Source organism: Anolis carolinensis, chromosome 5 (assembly GCF_035594765.1).
Source record: "Anolis carolinensis isolate JA03-04 chromosome 5, rAnoCar3.1.pri, whole genome shotgun sequence".
Taxonomy (NCBI): Eukaryota; Metazoa; Chordata; class Lepidosauria; order Squamata; family Dactyloidae; genus Anolis; species Anolis carolinensis.
The window spans coordinates 6909570-6926147 of NC_085845.1; the positions used below are offsets into that span (position 1 = coordinate 6909570).

The 16578-nt window shown below is 43.6% G+C and overlaps 1 protein-coding gene across 1 annotated transcript; it reads right to left on the reverse strand.

Moving 5' to 3' along the window:
- Positions 1-721: 721 nt before the first annotated feature.
- On the reverse strand, positions 722-16277 carry LOC103280064 (kyphoscoliosis peptidase). The gene is made up of 6 exons (XM_016996292.2): positions 16192-16277; positions 11860-12528; positions 9125-9242; positions 8543-8660; positions 6810-7001; positions 722-2180 (listed from the first exon to the last, which is right to left on the reverse strand). Exons 2-6 carry the CDS (start codon positions 12517-12519, stop codon positions 1952-1954), a joined length of 1317 nt encoding a protein of 438 aa, XP_016851781.2. The 5' UTR covers positions 12520-12528; positions 16192-16277; the 3' UTR covers positions 722-1951.
- Positions 16278-16578: the final 301 nt, after the last annotated feature.

A 16578-nucleotide genomic window follows, 5' to 3' on the forward strand; every position in this document is an offset into this window, starting at 1 on the left:
ACTAATCGATTCTGACATGATAAAAAATGTCCCCTCTCAGTTTTCTTTCCTCTAAGCTAAACATACCCAGCTCCCTCAGCCACTTGGTTTCCAAACCTATTACCATTTTGGATGCCCTTCTGAGGGCACTTTCTATCTTGTTAATATCTCTCCTAAATTGTGGTGCTCAGAACTGGACAAAGGATTATTCCACGTGAGGTGTGACCAAAATTTCCCTCCTTCTGTCCTCCCTTCCTTCCTTCCTTCCTTCCTTCCTTCCTTCCTTCCTTCCTTCCTTCCTTCCTTCCTTCCTTCCTTCCTTCCTTTCTTCTTTTCCTTCTCCAAGAGTTTCCATCTGCTGATCTACTCAGGTCCTGCAAACTCAGGCCTATTGTCCCATGACTATATCAATCCATAAGCAATGTGGCCTTCCATTTTTAATGTTATTTATTTATTTATTCTCAAGCAATGGGGTGTAATCATTGCTCTTTTTATTTCTTGGTAAATCATCTCATCTCATGCCGTGTCCAAAGTACGACAGCCTCAGTTCAATCATCTTGGCTTTTGATGAGAATCCAGGCTTAATTCGCTCTGGTGCTCATTCATTTGTCTTCTTGGCAATATGCAATATCTGCAGAGCCCTTCTCCAGCACATTTTGAATTTAATTCCCTTCACCAACCTAGCAGTTCGAAAACATTCCAATGTGAGTAGATCAATAGGAAGGTAACGGCGCTCCATGCAGTCATGCCGGCCATGTGACCTTGGAGGTATCTACAGACAACGCCGGCTCTTCAGCTTAGAAATGGAGATGAGCACCAACCCTCAGAGTTGGACACGACTAGACTTAATGTCAGAGGGAAACCTTTACCTTTACCTATTCCCTTCACATCCATTCATAGAAATCGGAAATACTTTGGGATTTAATTCTGCATCTTTACACTGGAAGATCTTATCTCATAGTTGCCTTAGTTTCTTATAATTTCTGGCCTCTGTTTGGATGAAAGACAGATCAAGGTATAGAAAATATTGAATTAGACTGATACCTCATATCTGCAGAGGATACATTCCTGAATATCTCGTTGATATGCAAAACTGTAGATAATAGGGAACTCTGTCAAAATAAAGGCTGTTAGGAATTGTGGGAGTTGAAGTCCAAAACACCTGGAGGACCCAAGTTTGCCCATGCCTGCCATAGAAGCATACTGAAAGAACTTCAAAATGCCTAAAGAGGATGCATACTTTTGAAAATGGATAAATGAAACTGCAGCTATTGCTTTCATGGATACAGGGGTCATACTGTATTTTTTTCAGCTTCTTCGCTGGAGTTCCCGGTGGTGCAATGAGTTAAACCCTTGTGCCAGCAGGACTGCTGACTTGAAGGTTGGGTTGCTGACCTGAAGGTTGCCCGTTTGAATCCAGGGAGGGTGCGGATGAGCTCCCTCTGTCAGCTCCAGCTCCATGCGGGGACATGAGAGAAGCTTCCCACAAGGTGTTGTTGAAGGTTTTCATGGCCGGGATCATAGGGTTGTTGTATGTTTTCCGGGCTGTATGGCCACATTCCAGAAGTATTCTCTCCTGACATTTCACCCACATCTATGACACCTCACAACCTCTGAGGATGCCTGCCATAGATGTGGGCGAAACGTCAGGAGATAATATTTCTGGAACATGGTCATACAGCCTGGAAGACATACAACAACCCAGCTTCCCACAAGGATGGTAAAACATCAAAAAAAATCTGGTCATCCCCTGGACAACATCCTTGTAGACAGCCAATTCTCTCAAATCAGTTTCTCAAATAGTTCCTGACACAAAAAAGCCTCTTCACTATCCAAAAGTTATATAAATAACCAGGAGTCATTGGTGCTGTTTTCTTATTATTCAGCTGTATCTCCAGCATTTGACTGCCTCCCAACACCATTTTCTAAAGGGAATCAAATTGCCAAAGGTCCCCAATGAAACCCCAAAGCCTCACCTGGAACCCAAAAGCCTCCTTTTCCCAGTTTTACCTGTTTGAAGCACAGAGGTGTCTGGAGACCGGAGGGTGAGCTGCAGTTTAAAAAATTCTGGCGTTTTGTAGACTCTATCTTCAAAAATCTCCAATGTAACGGGAGGCTGGATGAGCTGCCATTGAGGTTCATCAGGCCAATGGCTCTGGATAAAGTCTTCTGGATCAGTTAAGAAGAAGAAATCATCATGCCTAGCATTGAGAGAGGAGGGGGAGAGAGAAGGGAAGGGTGAGAAAACCAGAAAATAGGATAAAGTTCTTATCTGTGACACAGAACAGTGACATTCCTGTCTCCAGAAAAGGCTGGAAGTGACATAATGGGGTTGATCTCTTATCTGCCTTGATTTATGATGTGCTAGCTGGCGCTTTTTCTTGTTTTTTTTCCTCCCCCTTTCTCATGTCAGGCAATTGTTCTATTGCAATTCAAAACGGGTCTTTAACTTTCATAAAAAACCACTTAATTTTAAATTAATTGATTTTTAAATTAAGTAAGATTAATCTTTTTTACAACCCTGCCCTTTAACGGAAGCCATCGCATGCACTCACTTAAATGAAAAACACGACAACTTTCAAAACATTTAAAAAGTAATCCAACTTCATTGAAGAACAAAGGGGAGAAGCCGATGGAATGGAAGATAAAAACCCAACATATAGTAGGTCAGAATCAAGACATGATCTGTTTTAATTAAATCCCAAACACCTAATTGCAGATGCCGGATTTGAACTTGGAATCGGGCTTCAGTCTGGGCAGATCGATCTGAAAGAAGGTGAATAGGTTATGAAATCTGTCAGATGGCATTCTTGGGCTGGTTTAGAATTTGAAATCTCAAATGGAGGATCTTTTGTGCAACCTGACATCCTAAGAAGCTAAACTGGTGAGTATAAAAGACAGGGTGTTGTGGCTCAGCATCTGTGTGATTCTGATGACGATTCTGGGATGCAGTTTCAAGATGATGGGATTCAGGTTTAGGATGAGTTTCAAGATGATTCTGATGGGAATTATGGGATTCAGGTGCAGGATGTTCCTGCTGCGGAAAATGAAGAGCAAATGAAGGGCTCGGGCTGTGGCGCAGGCTGGAGAGCAGCTGCAATGAATCACTGCAATGAATCACTCTGACCAGGAGGTCATGAGTTCGAGGCCCGCTCGGAGCCTATGTTTGTTTGTCTTTGTTCTATGTTAAAAGGCATTGAATGTTTGCCTATATGTGTAATGTGATCCGCCTGAGTCCCCTTCGGGGTGAGAAGGTCGGAATATAAATGCTGTAAATAAATAAATAATAAATAAGGAGGCTTTTTCACAGGAAGAAATGTTGTTGTTCATGATGATGGTTTTCAGGTGCAAGAAGCAGGAAGGGAGAGCAGCTCCCAGCCTCAGCCTGATAACACTAACGAGTCCTGTGGCCTTGACGATGGGGCCGCATCTCTGGATCGAGCTAGTCATCTGGAATTTCGGGGGTTGTGCAGAAGTTTTAGAATAGCAAATAAGAGGGAGGGCAAAGGCCAAAGAAATGCCTTCATTTTATGCTATTAAAGCAGTTGGCTGAGAAGGAAATCTTCATCAAAGCAATTTCCTCTCTTGAATCAAGAACCAAGACTGCTTTCTTGTGTTATCTTATGACCTGGATGTAACCTTGTTTCTGGGACTTTGGTGTCTATTGAAAGGACTCTGCTTGATGTCTATTGTTCCCATGGATTCGTTTCTTACAGCCTTGTTTTGCAACTATCTTTTGGAATTATACTTTTGCCTTTTATGAACTGCTTTCCCCTATTTCCTAATAAATTACAAAAGACTACATTCTGTGTGCAGCCTGGTGTCTTTAGCAAGGTGAAGCTAACCTGAGGTGTGACACGGGGACTCCTCTGTTGCAGCTTCAAAAAGAGGAGAAAAAGCAGCTCCATCATGCATGGCCGAGAACCTCCATCCAAGCTGTCACTGCCCTAGCCAGATGGAAGGCCCTCCCTCCATCACAAAAACCATCCTCACGCCATGGAGACAGAGAAGAAGAGAAGGAAGAAGAAGGCACAACTCCATCATGCCAAGACTCAGAAGCAGGTGAAAGCGCCCATCATTCCTACTGCCACTGCTCTGCTGTGGAGAGCGAGAAGAAGGGGCAGGCACAGCTCCGTCATGCCTATGATCAGAAGTAGGTGGAAACTTCCCTACTGCATCCCAACAGACACTTCCCTGACTTCAGAGGGAAAGAGGAAGGCACAGCATCATCATTTCTAGACCTAGAACCTCCATCCCAACTGCCACTGCCCTGCACTTTCTCCATCCCAACAGCCACTGTCCTGACCTTAGAGGGAGAAAAGAAGAAGCAGGCACATGTCCATCCTGCCTATCCCCAGAAGTAAATGAAAGACTCTCCCTTCATCCCTTCTGCCACTGCCCTTACTTCAGAGGGAGAGAAGAAGAGGCAGGTACATCTCCATCAAGGCTGGGCCCAGAAGCAGATGATGAAAGCAGCCATCATTCCAACAGCTATTGCCTTGGCCTCAGATGAAGAGGAGGCAGATACATACCTAACCTACAAGCTGTTGTAATCTCTGAGTGGTTAGACTCAATTTAACCCTCTCTGGGGAAGATTCCACCAAAAGGCAGCAGAGTAGCAAAAGCAAAAGCTTTCAAATGCAACAGTTACTTACACGGGGTGAGCAAAGAGAAGCCTTTGTCTATTTAGGATTGCAATGGACTGCAGAGTCTCAGTAAGAGTTCAAAAAGTATTTATTCAGGTAAAAAGAACTCCATTGTAGATAGAAAGGCTTGGGAGCTGTCTAGTCTACTCTAGACTGGTTTCTAAGGAAAAATAAGAAAGGAAAAATAACAAACATCTAAATAGTTACATCTTGCCAGGAGAGATGGCAGGACGTGTTGTTAGCTAGAAGAACAAAGGGAGAAGAGAGAACCAAAATGATTCCAACCTCATGGTCCAGTTTATTGGGGCCATAAAAGACATTCTGACCAATGGGAAGTTAGTGTCCCTAAAGATTCACATTTCTACCAACTTCAAAGTAAGGGATGTGACGTACACAGGATAGAGTGAAACACAGTAAAGTCTATCTAGGCATGCTTTGGAAACAGGGAAAGGATTCCCTCAATCTAACTCTATCATCTATCTAACTACATTTAGACTTGAGTAGTCCAGGATGATTCACAACACAAGCAAATGAAAGGCCTTCCCCCATCCCATCTGTCACTGCCCTCGCTTTGAAGGGAGAGAAGAAGAGGCAGGCATATCTCCATCAAGGCTGGGCCCAGAAGCAGATGATGAAAGCAGCCATCATTCCAACAGCTATTGCCCTGGCCTCAGATGAAGAGGAGGCAGATACATACCTAACCTACAAGCAAATGAAAGACCTTCCCCCATCCCATCTGTCACTGCCCTCACTTCGGAGGGAGAGAAGAAGAGTCAGGCACATCTCCATCAGGGTTGAGCACAGAAGCAGATGAAAGAAACCCTTTCATCTGCTCTCTCCATCCCAACTGCCATTGCCCTGGGCTCAGAGGAAGAGAAGAAGCAGCAGATGAAGCCCCATCATGTCTAGTCCCAGAAGCAGATGGATTGCCTTCCTCCATCCCAACCACCATTGCCCTGACCTTGGAGAGAGTGATGAAGAACCAGACAAGGCTCTATTATGCCATGACCCAGAAGCAGATGGTCTAACTTTGCCTTTCCTTTAGGGTTCATTGCAGCATCTTTCTCATCAATAAACAACGTTTGGTGCCTCTCTGGCTTTTTGTGTGTGTTTTCTCAACTCTTAGGAGGACTGAGACCCGAAAACCTCAACAGCAAAGTGACTGTTTAGTCCACGATATTCCAGGCTTTCTATTTCTCTTCCTACCTCCTGAGAATACATGAGGGAATACGTTTGCTTTCTCTCTTACATATCGGAGCGAACTTGTTTCACATAACACGATTAGATGTTACAAATGCCACAGTAATTCCATTATTTAGGGTTGCCAGAAAGCGACAAGCCCATAACGCGTCGCAGGGAGAACAATTTAACACGGTTAATAATTTTTTGAAGCGAGTCATTATTTACTTTACGTCTAAAAAATGTACTGCGGAGGCTTGAGTAATTACACACAGAGCCACCTAATAGACCCAGCAAGGAGCGAGAGATTACTAATTTTATCAAAGGATGACCCAGATATCGAATTAATGCGGGGGCGGAAAGCAGGAGCGGGGATTGTTCACGCCTGTTGGTCAGCTCAACCTGGAGCTTTTTGCAAAGGTAGGATGCCTGCACTGGGTGGTTTGCTAGCTTGCATTCACCTCCATATTTGTCAACTCTTCACTAGTAGGGTTGGAAGATAAACAGTGGAAAGGGAATAAAAAGGTATGCAAAGTTAAGAACAGAATATCTTGTAAATCACCTAGAGCATCTTGGATGGAAGGTGATTAATAAGTAATTAAATGATGATGATGATGATGATGATGATGAGAATAGAAGAAACAGAATCAATAGAAATGATTGGTTATATGTTCAAGACTAAAACCTTGTTGGCATCATTAATTCATGGAACTCACTGCTGCATGTTAGGGAAATATCCATGGATGCTTGCCTCAGTGTTCTGAAGGCACCAGATCTCATCTGAACTTGGAAGTTAAGTTGGGTCATTTAGATGGAAGATTGATGAGGAATATCAGATGGTGTAGATTATATCATAGATAAGGAACTGGCAAAACCACTATGTGTTCTTTACCTAATAACATCCATGGAGTCACCAGCCTTCACAAGATTAAATAGACCACCCGTTCATCTATTCTTCTGTTCTCAGTAGTTGGAAGGTAGAATTAAGAAAGACAGAGGACTTACTTTGGGACAAACAGCCCCTTTTCCACATCCACAAGGCCGGCTCCCCAGCAGGCATCCAGAAGGAACCACTGGTCTTCCAACTTCACCGCATTCCACATGTGGTTGGATTTCTTTTGCAGGAAACTCTGGCCTTGGCTGTATCCGGCTCCTCTTCCATGCCCTGAAACGCCAACACAGGACAAGCCTGCTTCCCTTTAAGACACAAATGAGAAAAGCTTATGATGGACACAACTGGAAAACAGGCCAACTGACAATTATTCAGAGTTCACTATCGTTCACCTATCCTGGTCTTTTGGGAGGTTGGTTTGAGGATGTTATCATCTCACAGTCAGAAACAAAGCTAGCTATCACTTGCAGCCAGTGGCCGAAGCACAGCCAGTTGATGCTAGCAGCTGGTGACTGGAGCATAACCAGCCTTCACTTACAACTGGTGGATGGAGCATAGCCAGTCAACACTCATGATCAATGGCAAGACCACAGCCAGTCAATGGTAGCAGATGGTGATTGGAGTATAGCTAACCTTCACCTGCAACCAGTAGATGAAGCACAACCAGACCTCACTTACAACTGGTGGATGGAGCATAGCCAGTCAACACTCATAACCAGTGGCCAGGGCACAACCAAACAATGGTAGCAGCTGGTGACTGGCTAGCCTTCACTTGCAACAGTGGATGGAGCATAACCAGCCTTCACCTACAACTGGTGGATGGAGTATAGCCAGTCAACACTTACGGCCAGTGACTGGAGCACAGCCAGCTTTCCCTTGCAAACCTTGGATGGAGCACAGCAAACCAACACTTGCAGCCAGTTGCCAGATCACAGCCAGCCAACATTTGTAACTACCGGTAGTGGCCAGAGTACAACCAGTCAATCTCAGTGGCTGGTGACTGGATCATAGGCAGCCTTCACCTGCAACTAGTCAATGGAGCCCAGGCAGTCAAAATTAGAAGTTGGTGGCCAAAGTGTAGCCAGCGAACACTTGCTGCTGGTGGCTCAACTAGCTTTCACCTGCAGCCAGTGACTGGAGCACAGCCAACAAATGTTTGCGTCCAGTGACTGGAGCACAGCCAACCAGCGGTAGCAGCCAGTGACTGGAAGATAGCCAGCCATCACTTGCAACTGGGAGTTGGAGCACAGCCAGCCATTATTTGCAACTAGTGGATGAAGCACAGCCAGTCAGTGCCTACAACCAATGGATGGAGTACAGCCAGCCAATATTTGCAGCCAGTGGCTGAAGCCTTGCCAGTCATTCCCTATCATACACACACCCCATTATGTGTGAGCATGTGAAGATATCCTGGTATCAAGTGTGCAGGGAGGAAGTGAACACTTGCTAATGCTTGACAAAGTGATTCCATTCTGCCAGCATCACTACATCAGTCATTCATAGAGTTAAACTGATGGTGTGTTGCCTGTTCATCCGGGAAGTTAGGATGGATATTTTTTATCGTGTCAGAAGTGAATTGAGAATATACCACAAGTCACTTCTGGGTGAAAGAATCAGCCGTCTAAAAAGAAGTTGCCCAGGGGACACCCGGATGTGTTACCATCCTGTGGAAGGCTTCTCTCATGTCCCTGCATGGGAAGCTGGGGCTCACAGACAGGAGCTCACCCCATCTCATGGATTCAAACCGCTGACCTTCAGGTCTTCAGGTCAGCAATTCAGCCAGCACAAGTGTTTAACCCATTGCTCCATTGGTTGGGATGGATGAAAACAAAAACAACCCACGTACTTGCACATTTCACGATAAAGATGGGCATATCCAGAGCAGACACCTTTCCTGGTCAGAAGGACCTGTTCGGGGCTGTGGATCTTCTCCGATAACCCCAGGAAGCCATCTACATCATATTCTGTTTGAGAGGGAAACCACATAGTGCTGTTATAAATATCAGTGCCCTTTGTTGTGTTTTGAGACCATAAAGTCCTGAAAGAAAGAATGTGATGTAAAAGACGCAGGCGTTCCTATTCTGTAATTCTTTCCCCGTCCAAGGCCACAAGCTGATGACTTTCCAGATTTTCCAGACAGCCCACAGAAAATCTGAGGTGGACATTATAAGTTTGCCTGGATGAAGAGTGGATCTGTCATGAATGTTACATCATGTTCTGCTGGAAATAAGTAATGAGCTACCTGGGCTTCTAATACATCACATTTTCATATGATACAAATCTGGGAGAGTTAGCCAGCACATTGAAAAATAGGAACAGAAGTCAAAACAAACTTGATAAAGTAGAAAACTGGATGGAAATTCATAAAATAAAATTCTATTTTTCTCATTTATTCAGCCAAATGAACAATAAAAAGCCATGGACTTACCAATATTGTGGCACAACCATACCCAGATGGCTCTTGCCTTCTCCAAAGGGCTCCTGGCCTCCTCAGTAATCAGTGCAACCACGGTTTGGATGGACATTGGACCTGGTTTGAGTTTCAACTGGTACAGACAGAAAGGCAGAATTTGGAGCGATCACCACAAGTGCATTTCTTATGCTAACCATTTCTGTGCCCTATCATCATTCACATCTGTTCAAAGCAGCTTTCTCCAGATGAGTTACCTCCCATTCCCTTCATCCACAACTGCTATGATCAACGGATCCAACACACTTTCATGTCATGGCTTTCATGTCAATGGGACAGTTAATCCACGCTGGGTTTTAGCCCAAGCCAAGGTTTGCTGTTGTGTTAAACTGACCTAATCAGCTACCGCTTATGGCAACCCTACCATAGTGTTTTCTAGGCAAAATTTCTTACAAGGAGGTTTGTTTGCAATTTTTTTTCCTCTGTGGCTAAGTGAGTGCGACATGCCCAAGTGTACCAAATGGGTCTCCAAAGCTAAGCCTGGTCTCCAGAATCTTAGTCCAACATGCAACCACTATGTTACACTAAGGGGTTGCTATCCAGAATACTGAATCCAATATTGCCAAACAGCCTTAGCTTCTTTAGCTTTCAGTAGCTTTTAGCTTTTCACCGCCATGTAGACATGAAACTAGCAATGACAACAGCTAAGGAAATGGTGTTGACCTAGCAACATCTTGGTGACTGGACCAAGCCCAAGATGGACCTAATCTGCCATTGGAGACAAGCAAGATATCTCAGGTTGATCTGTCTTTGACATTCATTGGGCCAGTATATCTGATGATTGAAGCTCACAGAGGTTTGTAGATCAGAGGACAAGTTCACTAGAAACAAAGCAAAGGGTTCAATGGTGGTGGAGCTAACTCCATCCAGCCTCTTCAATCACTGAGTACGATTGATGATTGACAAAGGGCTCGAACATCATGTCTGCTATTATCTGCAGGTTCTGCTGCTGGTGTATCAATGGATCTGCTCCAGATTTTAATCAGAACTTCAAAGGGGGTGCTAAACCTAAATGGGAGAGATTGGCAATGTCCACATAAGGTTCAGCACCTTGGATAGCTTCTAAAATCCAGAGAAGGGTTGCTGCCCCATTGATATTAGTGTCGCCGGTTGCCACTGGTTAGGTGGGCATTACCAATCATGCCACCTGGAAACCCAAGAGGTTGCTCTTCCATTGTTGTTGTTGTTGTTGCTGCTGCTGCTGCTGCTGCTGTTGTTGTTTCATTTATACCCACTTTTTCTCTCCACAAGGAGACTTGGCCCTGTCGATCAAACTCTTGGAAAAGAATCTTAAATCTCTGCTTAAAAGCTTTGCCACATTACTGTTTGAGGCCACTCTCACCAGAAGATACGGCAGACAACACTATGCAACGCAATGTTTGTTCCTGAGTAATAAATGTCATTTCCTGATTGGGTCTTTCATAAAAACATGGAAAAAGTTTATTAAACTGTCAAAACTTTGTTTTTATGGGACATCCTTCAGCACATTTTGCTCTAGTTTTTCAATGAATATCTCATCAAGTCTCAACCAATTCAACATAGTTTGTGGCAGCCACAAAAACAAAGTTTCTGGAGTAGAACAACTACTTTCAAAGTAAGGAATGCACAAGTGTACAAGAATAACACTTTCACACCAGTAACCAAATTTTTTTCAAATGAGCTTGGAGGTCATGTCTGCAATTGGCTGCAGGTTCTGCTGCCGGTATATAGATGAATCTGCTCCAGACTTTAGTCAGAACTTTAAAGGAGGTGCTGTACTTACAGGGAGAGATTGGCAATGCCCACCAGCACCTTGGATAGCTCCTAAAGTACAGAGAAGGGTTGCCACTCCATTTGTTGTGACTCAGCTGGACTCCAGAGTGACTCTGATGGGGATTATGGGATTCAGGTTTAAGATGACTCTGATGGGAATTATGGAATTCGGGTTCAGAGTGTCCCTGTTGTAGAAGATGAGGAACAGGGAGTCTTTCCCACAGCAGGGAATGGTGTTGATGATACTGAAACTAGCCAGGTGCAAATTGACTCAGAAAAGGAGGATAGTTCTCAGTCTGATAGCCACCAGCAGATTGATGCTAACGAGCTGTCTGGCCTTGACAAAACGGAATCTTTAGATTGATCTGGCCATTTGGAATTCAAGGTTCGCAGGAGTGTTAGAATAGCAAACAAGAAGGAGGTCAGAGGCCAAAGAAATGCATTCATGCTAGGCAAAGGGTAATAAAACAGTGTGTTGGGAGACAAACCTTTGTCAAAGCAACTTCTCACTCAAGTCAAGAAGCCAGCTCTCATTTTCCTGGATTATCTTGCAGCCTTTGTGTGTTCATGTTCATGGGACTTTGTCATGCCTTAATGGAACCTTGTTTATTCCTTATTGGATTATTCCTTGAAGCCTTTGTCATGCCTTAATGGAACCTTGTTTATTCCTTGAATCTTTTGGAACTTTACCTTTGCTTTTAAAGAACTGTTTATTTTCTATTCTCTAATAAACTACAAAAGGGTTGTTGTATGTCTTTCGGGCTACAAAAGACTTCAACCTGTGTGCAGCCTGGTGTATTAAGCAAGGTGAAACTAGCCTGAGGTGAGACACCATTGATATTTGGGTCACCACCTGCCACTGGTTAGGTGGGCATTGCCAATCTGACCACTTGGAAACCCAAGAGATTGCCCTTCCATTATGATTGTTTGTAATGACCTACCTGCTCACTAACACGAAGAACATGGGTGTCGAGCAGATTGAAAACCTCTGGGTCGGGGAAAAGGTCTCTCCATGTTTTCCTCTGAGTTGTTTCATGGCCGTTGGAGGTCGGAGGGCAGTGTCTTCCTTTCATACATTTCAACCCAACATTGGAAGGATGAACGTGAAAATCTGTCACCTTCTGATGCCTTTCAATAACTTTTTTGGAGTCAGATACACAAGACGATATTTTGTTGTTGGTGTCGTCAGCCTTCTTGGCCCAAAACAGGAATATGTCCTTATTCAGGATATCTTTGGAGACATTTGGGGTCGTCTTGCAAGGTGGGATTTCTTGGCCAGAGCGACTCCATGGCTTGTTCCTACCGTTGTGTTTCTCATAAGGGTTCTCCACTGTCCAGCCATGGAGACCTTCAGAAGAACTTCCTTCTGGGGGGAAATTGCCGTTGCAGAAATCGGTCACATGGCTCTCTTGGGCAAGAGACACAATGGTGGCCTTTTGCAACGATGCCATTTCTCCCCTTCGGTTCAAGTTTTGGACTTGTCCAACTTTCTTTATCTCGGGACAACGGCGGTGGAAGTTGCGGTTTGCTGACAATGGGGACACGAAAGGCATCTTGATGTCCTTCTTCTGGGAAGCTTGGATGTTGCTGTCTGGCTTCATCTTGGGCAACTACAAACAAAACAGAATAGAACCCATGGAATTGGAAGGGACACATTAAACAATTATAATAACCAGACTCTATGTTTGCATTAACACCAGGCATGGGCAAACTTCGGCCCTCCAGTTGAAGTCCAAAACACCTGGAGGGCCCAAGTTTGCCCATACCTGACACAGACACAGTGTGTATAAATAAAGATTTCATTGTCCCGGAGATTCCTTTCCCTTGCTTTTTTAACGTTATTTTACTTGAGGTTTTAATTGGGTTTCGTTCGAGCGGCTATTTTTAATCTGCCGTTGGCCGTCATGTTCTAGTGTTTTGCATAAGCAGCTGGCTTCCCGCCATCTGGCAAGAGAAAAATAAGCCAGGATAGAAATTGTATGCAGAAATAAATACAAATTAGAAAAAAAGTGTTTTACAATAATAGCTTTCCTTGTTTCGATGATGGAAGAAAGGGATGGAAACGTTACTCTTTTGGAACTACAGCTTCCAGATTCCCACAGCCAGGATGACATTGGTTATTGGTCATATTGGCTGGAGGATTATGGGGTTTGTAGTCCAAATGCATGGGATTTGTAGTCCAAACTCATGGGATTTATAGTTTAAACTCATAGGACTTGTAGTCCAACCCCATGGGATTTGCAGACCAAAGCCGTGGGATTTATAGTCCAACTCCATGGGAATTTTAGTAGAAACCAATGTGATTTGTAGTCCAAACCTATGGAACTTGTAGTCCAAACTCATGGGATTTATAGTTCAAACCCATAGGACTTATAGTCTGACCCCATGGGATTTGTAGACCACACCTATGGAACTTGTAGTTCAAACTCATGGGATTTTTAGTCCAACCTCATTGGAATTTTAGTCGAAATCAATGTGATTTGTAGTCCAACCCTATGGGATTTGTAGTCCAAACTCATGGGATTTATAGTTTAAATCCATAGGACTTGTAGTCCAACCCCATGGGATTTGTAGACCAAACCCGTGGGATTTACAGTCCAACCCCATGGGAATTTTAGTCAAAACCAATGTGATTTGAAGTCCAAACCTATGCGATTTGTAGTCCAAACCAATGGAACTTGTAGTCCAAACTCATAGGATTTATAGTTTAAATGCATAGGACTTGTACTCCAACCCCATGGGATTTGTAGTCCAACCCCATGGGATTTTTAGTCCAACCCCATGGGAATTTTAGTTGAAACGAATGTGATTTGTAGTCCAAACCTATGGAACTTGCAGTCCAAACTCATGGGATTTATAGTTCAAACCCATAGGACTTGTAATCCAACCCCATGGGATTTGTAGACCAAATCCATGGGATTTGTAGTCCAACCCCATGGGATCTGAAGTCCAACCCCATGGGATTTGAAGTCCAAACCTATGTGATTTGCAGTCCAAACCTATGGGACTTGTAGTCCAACCCCATGTGATTTGTAATCCAAACCAAAAAATAACCTCCTCAAGTTCTAGCAGGAAATTTAAAGTGGTGTGCCTTGTGGTTTAAGGAGGGGCTTGCCTTGAACGACAACTCCCATAATCCCCAACCAGCATGACCATTGAGGATACCATTGAGGGAGTTGTAATCCAACATAGTAACGCTCCGAAGATTTATCCTGGAATTCAGGACAGCACATATCATGGTTTTGCAACAGCTGCCAGTTTACTTGGCCAAAATAATAATAATAATATCTCGACCCAGCGGGCTTTTCGACATTCCCTGCTCCTATTATAATAAAGTGCTGACCTTGTGGGTCCAAAGGCTTAATACAGAAATGCATCAGAATCCTCATGCCATGCTCTTCGTTAAAGCAAAGAGCCAAAAAGCTTTCAGCACACAGATACAGTTAACTGCTGCTTTTTCCATTCCCGAGACCTTTCCGCAGACGTGTGCCAATCCGTGCCATTCTGTGCCAGATTGCTGGACCTCGGATTGCAAAAGTCTAGCTAAAGTGAAGGGACTAATCTAGTTTGTTATGATCTGTAGATCTACAAGGTATTTAGCTTTCTCTGCCAAAGATTTCTAGTCTCTCCAAACTAGAAACTCTCACGATTCCATAGCACCGACCCAGGATAGTTCAAGTGGTGTCAAACCGCATTAATTCTGCAGTGTAGATGCATCCCCAGAGTCTGATTATTACACTATGTAACAAAATTTGCAAAATGTTCTGTTCCTGGCCTGAAAGTGTTATTTTCTGCTTAATTGTGTGGTAATTACTCTGAAAGTAGTTGCTCTACCCTGGAAACTTCGCTTTTGTGTCAACTATGTTGAATTGGTTGAGACTCAATGATGAGATATTCATTGGAAAACTAGAGAAAATGTGCTGCAGGATGGCTTGTAAAAACAAAGTTTTTGCAGTTTAATAAACTTTTCCCACATTGTTATGATAGAACCAATTGGGAAACGACATTTATAATCCAGGAACAAAAATTATGTTGCATAGTGTTGTTGTTATTATTATCATTATCATGATCAGTATATGTATATAATAAAAAGTCACAGTATGTGTGTCTATCTATCTATCTTTCCATCCATCTCTGTTTGTATCTATGTTTGACTCCGATTGATGGGAGTTGTAGTTCGCACACATCTGGAGAGCTATATGAATCCCATTGACTATAGATCTGGACCAAACCCAACGCACATACCCATCATAGTCACCTTTAAATACTGGTGAGTGTTTGGTTGAGAAATTGACCCAGAGTGATGAGATTTGAGACTGTTAAATAATTTCGGAGGACAATATTTCAGAGGAAGGAACTGGCAAAATTATTTTTAAGTATTTTATGCATAAGAATACTCTACAGGACAGACCTAAATAGCTTAAAGGCACAAAATCCCCCCTGATATTGGAAGCTAAGCAGGGTCATCTCTGGATGGCTCCTGGATGGGAGACCGCCAAGAAATAGGCGGTATTTCAGAGGAAGGAAGTGGCAAAAATTACCTCTCAGTATGCCTTGCATAAGAAAACTCTCTCTAGGACAGACCTAAAGGCACAATAATCTCATATGATTTGAAGCTAAGCAGGGTCAGCCTTGGTTGGCTCCTGGATGGGAGACCGCTGTAGGCAGTATTTCAGAGGAAGGAAGTGGCAAAAATTATCTCTCAGTATTCCTTGCATAAGAAAACTCTCTCTAATAAAGACCTAAAGGCACAAAATCCCATCTGATCTGAAAGCTAAGCAGGGTCAGCCCTGGTTAGCACTTGGATGGGAGACCGCCAATGTGCTGTAGGCAACTTTTCAGAGGAAGGAAGTGGCCAAACATCCTCTGCATAGTCCTGGCCTAGGAAAACCCTATGAAATCCTTGAGAGCCCCTTCTACACTGCCATATAGAAAATCCACCTCATCTGCTTTGAATTATATGAGTCTACTCTAACATATAATCCAGTTCAAAGCAGACAATCTGGATTTTATATGGCAGTGTAGAAGGGGCCGAGGTCTCCATAGAAAGTACTTGGCTTGCCCTCATGCCCAAAATTACCGTATTTCTTTGGTTCTAAGACACCATCGATTGTAAGATGCATAATCATTTCAGCAGAAGTGTCTGCACAATATATAAGACGCATCCAATTTCTAGCGATCTTTGTATGGGGATAAAAAGTGACTCTTAGGATATAATACTGTCAAAAAGAGCTGTCAAAATATTCAGAATGGGAAGAGTCCTTCTGCCTTACCTCTGAGATGTCCAAGGGTTTGACTTCGGCTTCGGATCAGAACAAAGCTCCAGATGGACTTCACTGGATACCGTTTTTCCAGGGTCTGCTTTGCAAAGTTTGTGCCTTTATGAGGCTGGGCAAAGCAGAAGAACCTTTATAACATCCCGCCTTCACCTCCCCGGTGCCAACGGGTCTAAAAATATTCCCAAGCCCCGAAGAACAAAGCATGGATTTTCCGATGGGAGCCGGCACTCCGAGGGGTTGATAGCAAGCGAGGTTTGGGTTTGAAAATATTATCAGGAGTTGACGTTGAAGGGTTGGTGCAAAGGGCTCTCTGCAAACGGTCAAGGCACACTCCAAGATCCAGAAAAGGAGCTGCAATTTTCCATTGGAAGGGAGAGGAAA

What these genes read in the sequence shown, in the direction of transcription:
- LOC103280064 (XM_016996292.2), bottom strand. Translation starts at nt 12,519, where the DNA reads ATGAAGCCAGACAGCAACATCCAAGCTTCCCAGAAGAAGGACATCAAG. An exon ending in ATGGTTGTGCCACAATATTG is followed by an intron (nt 8,661 to 9,124) that starts GTAAGTCCATGG and finishes CCTCTCAAACAG; the next exon opens with AATATGATGTAGATGGCTTC. An exon ending in CTTTATCGTGAAATGTGCAA is followed by an intron (nt 7,002 to 8,542) that starts GTACGTGGGTTG and finishes TGTGTCTTAAAG; the next exon opens with GGAAGCAGGCTTGTCCTGTG.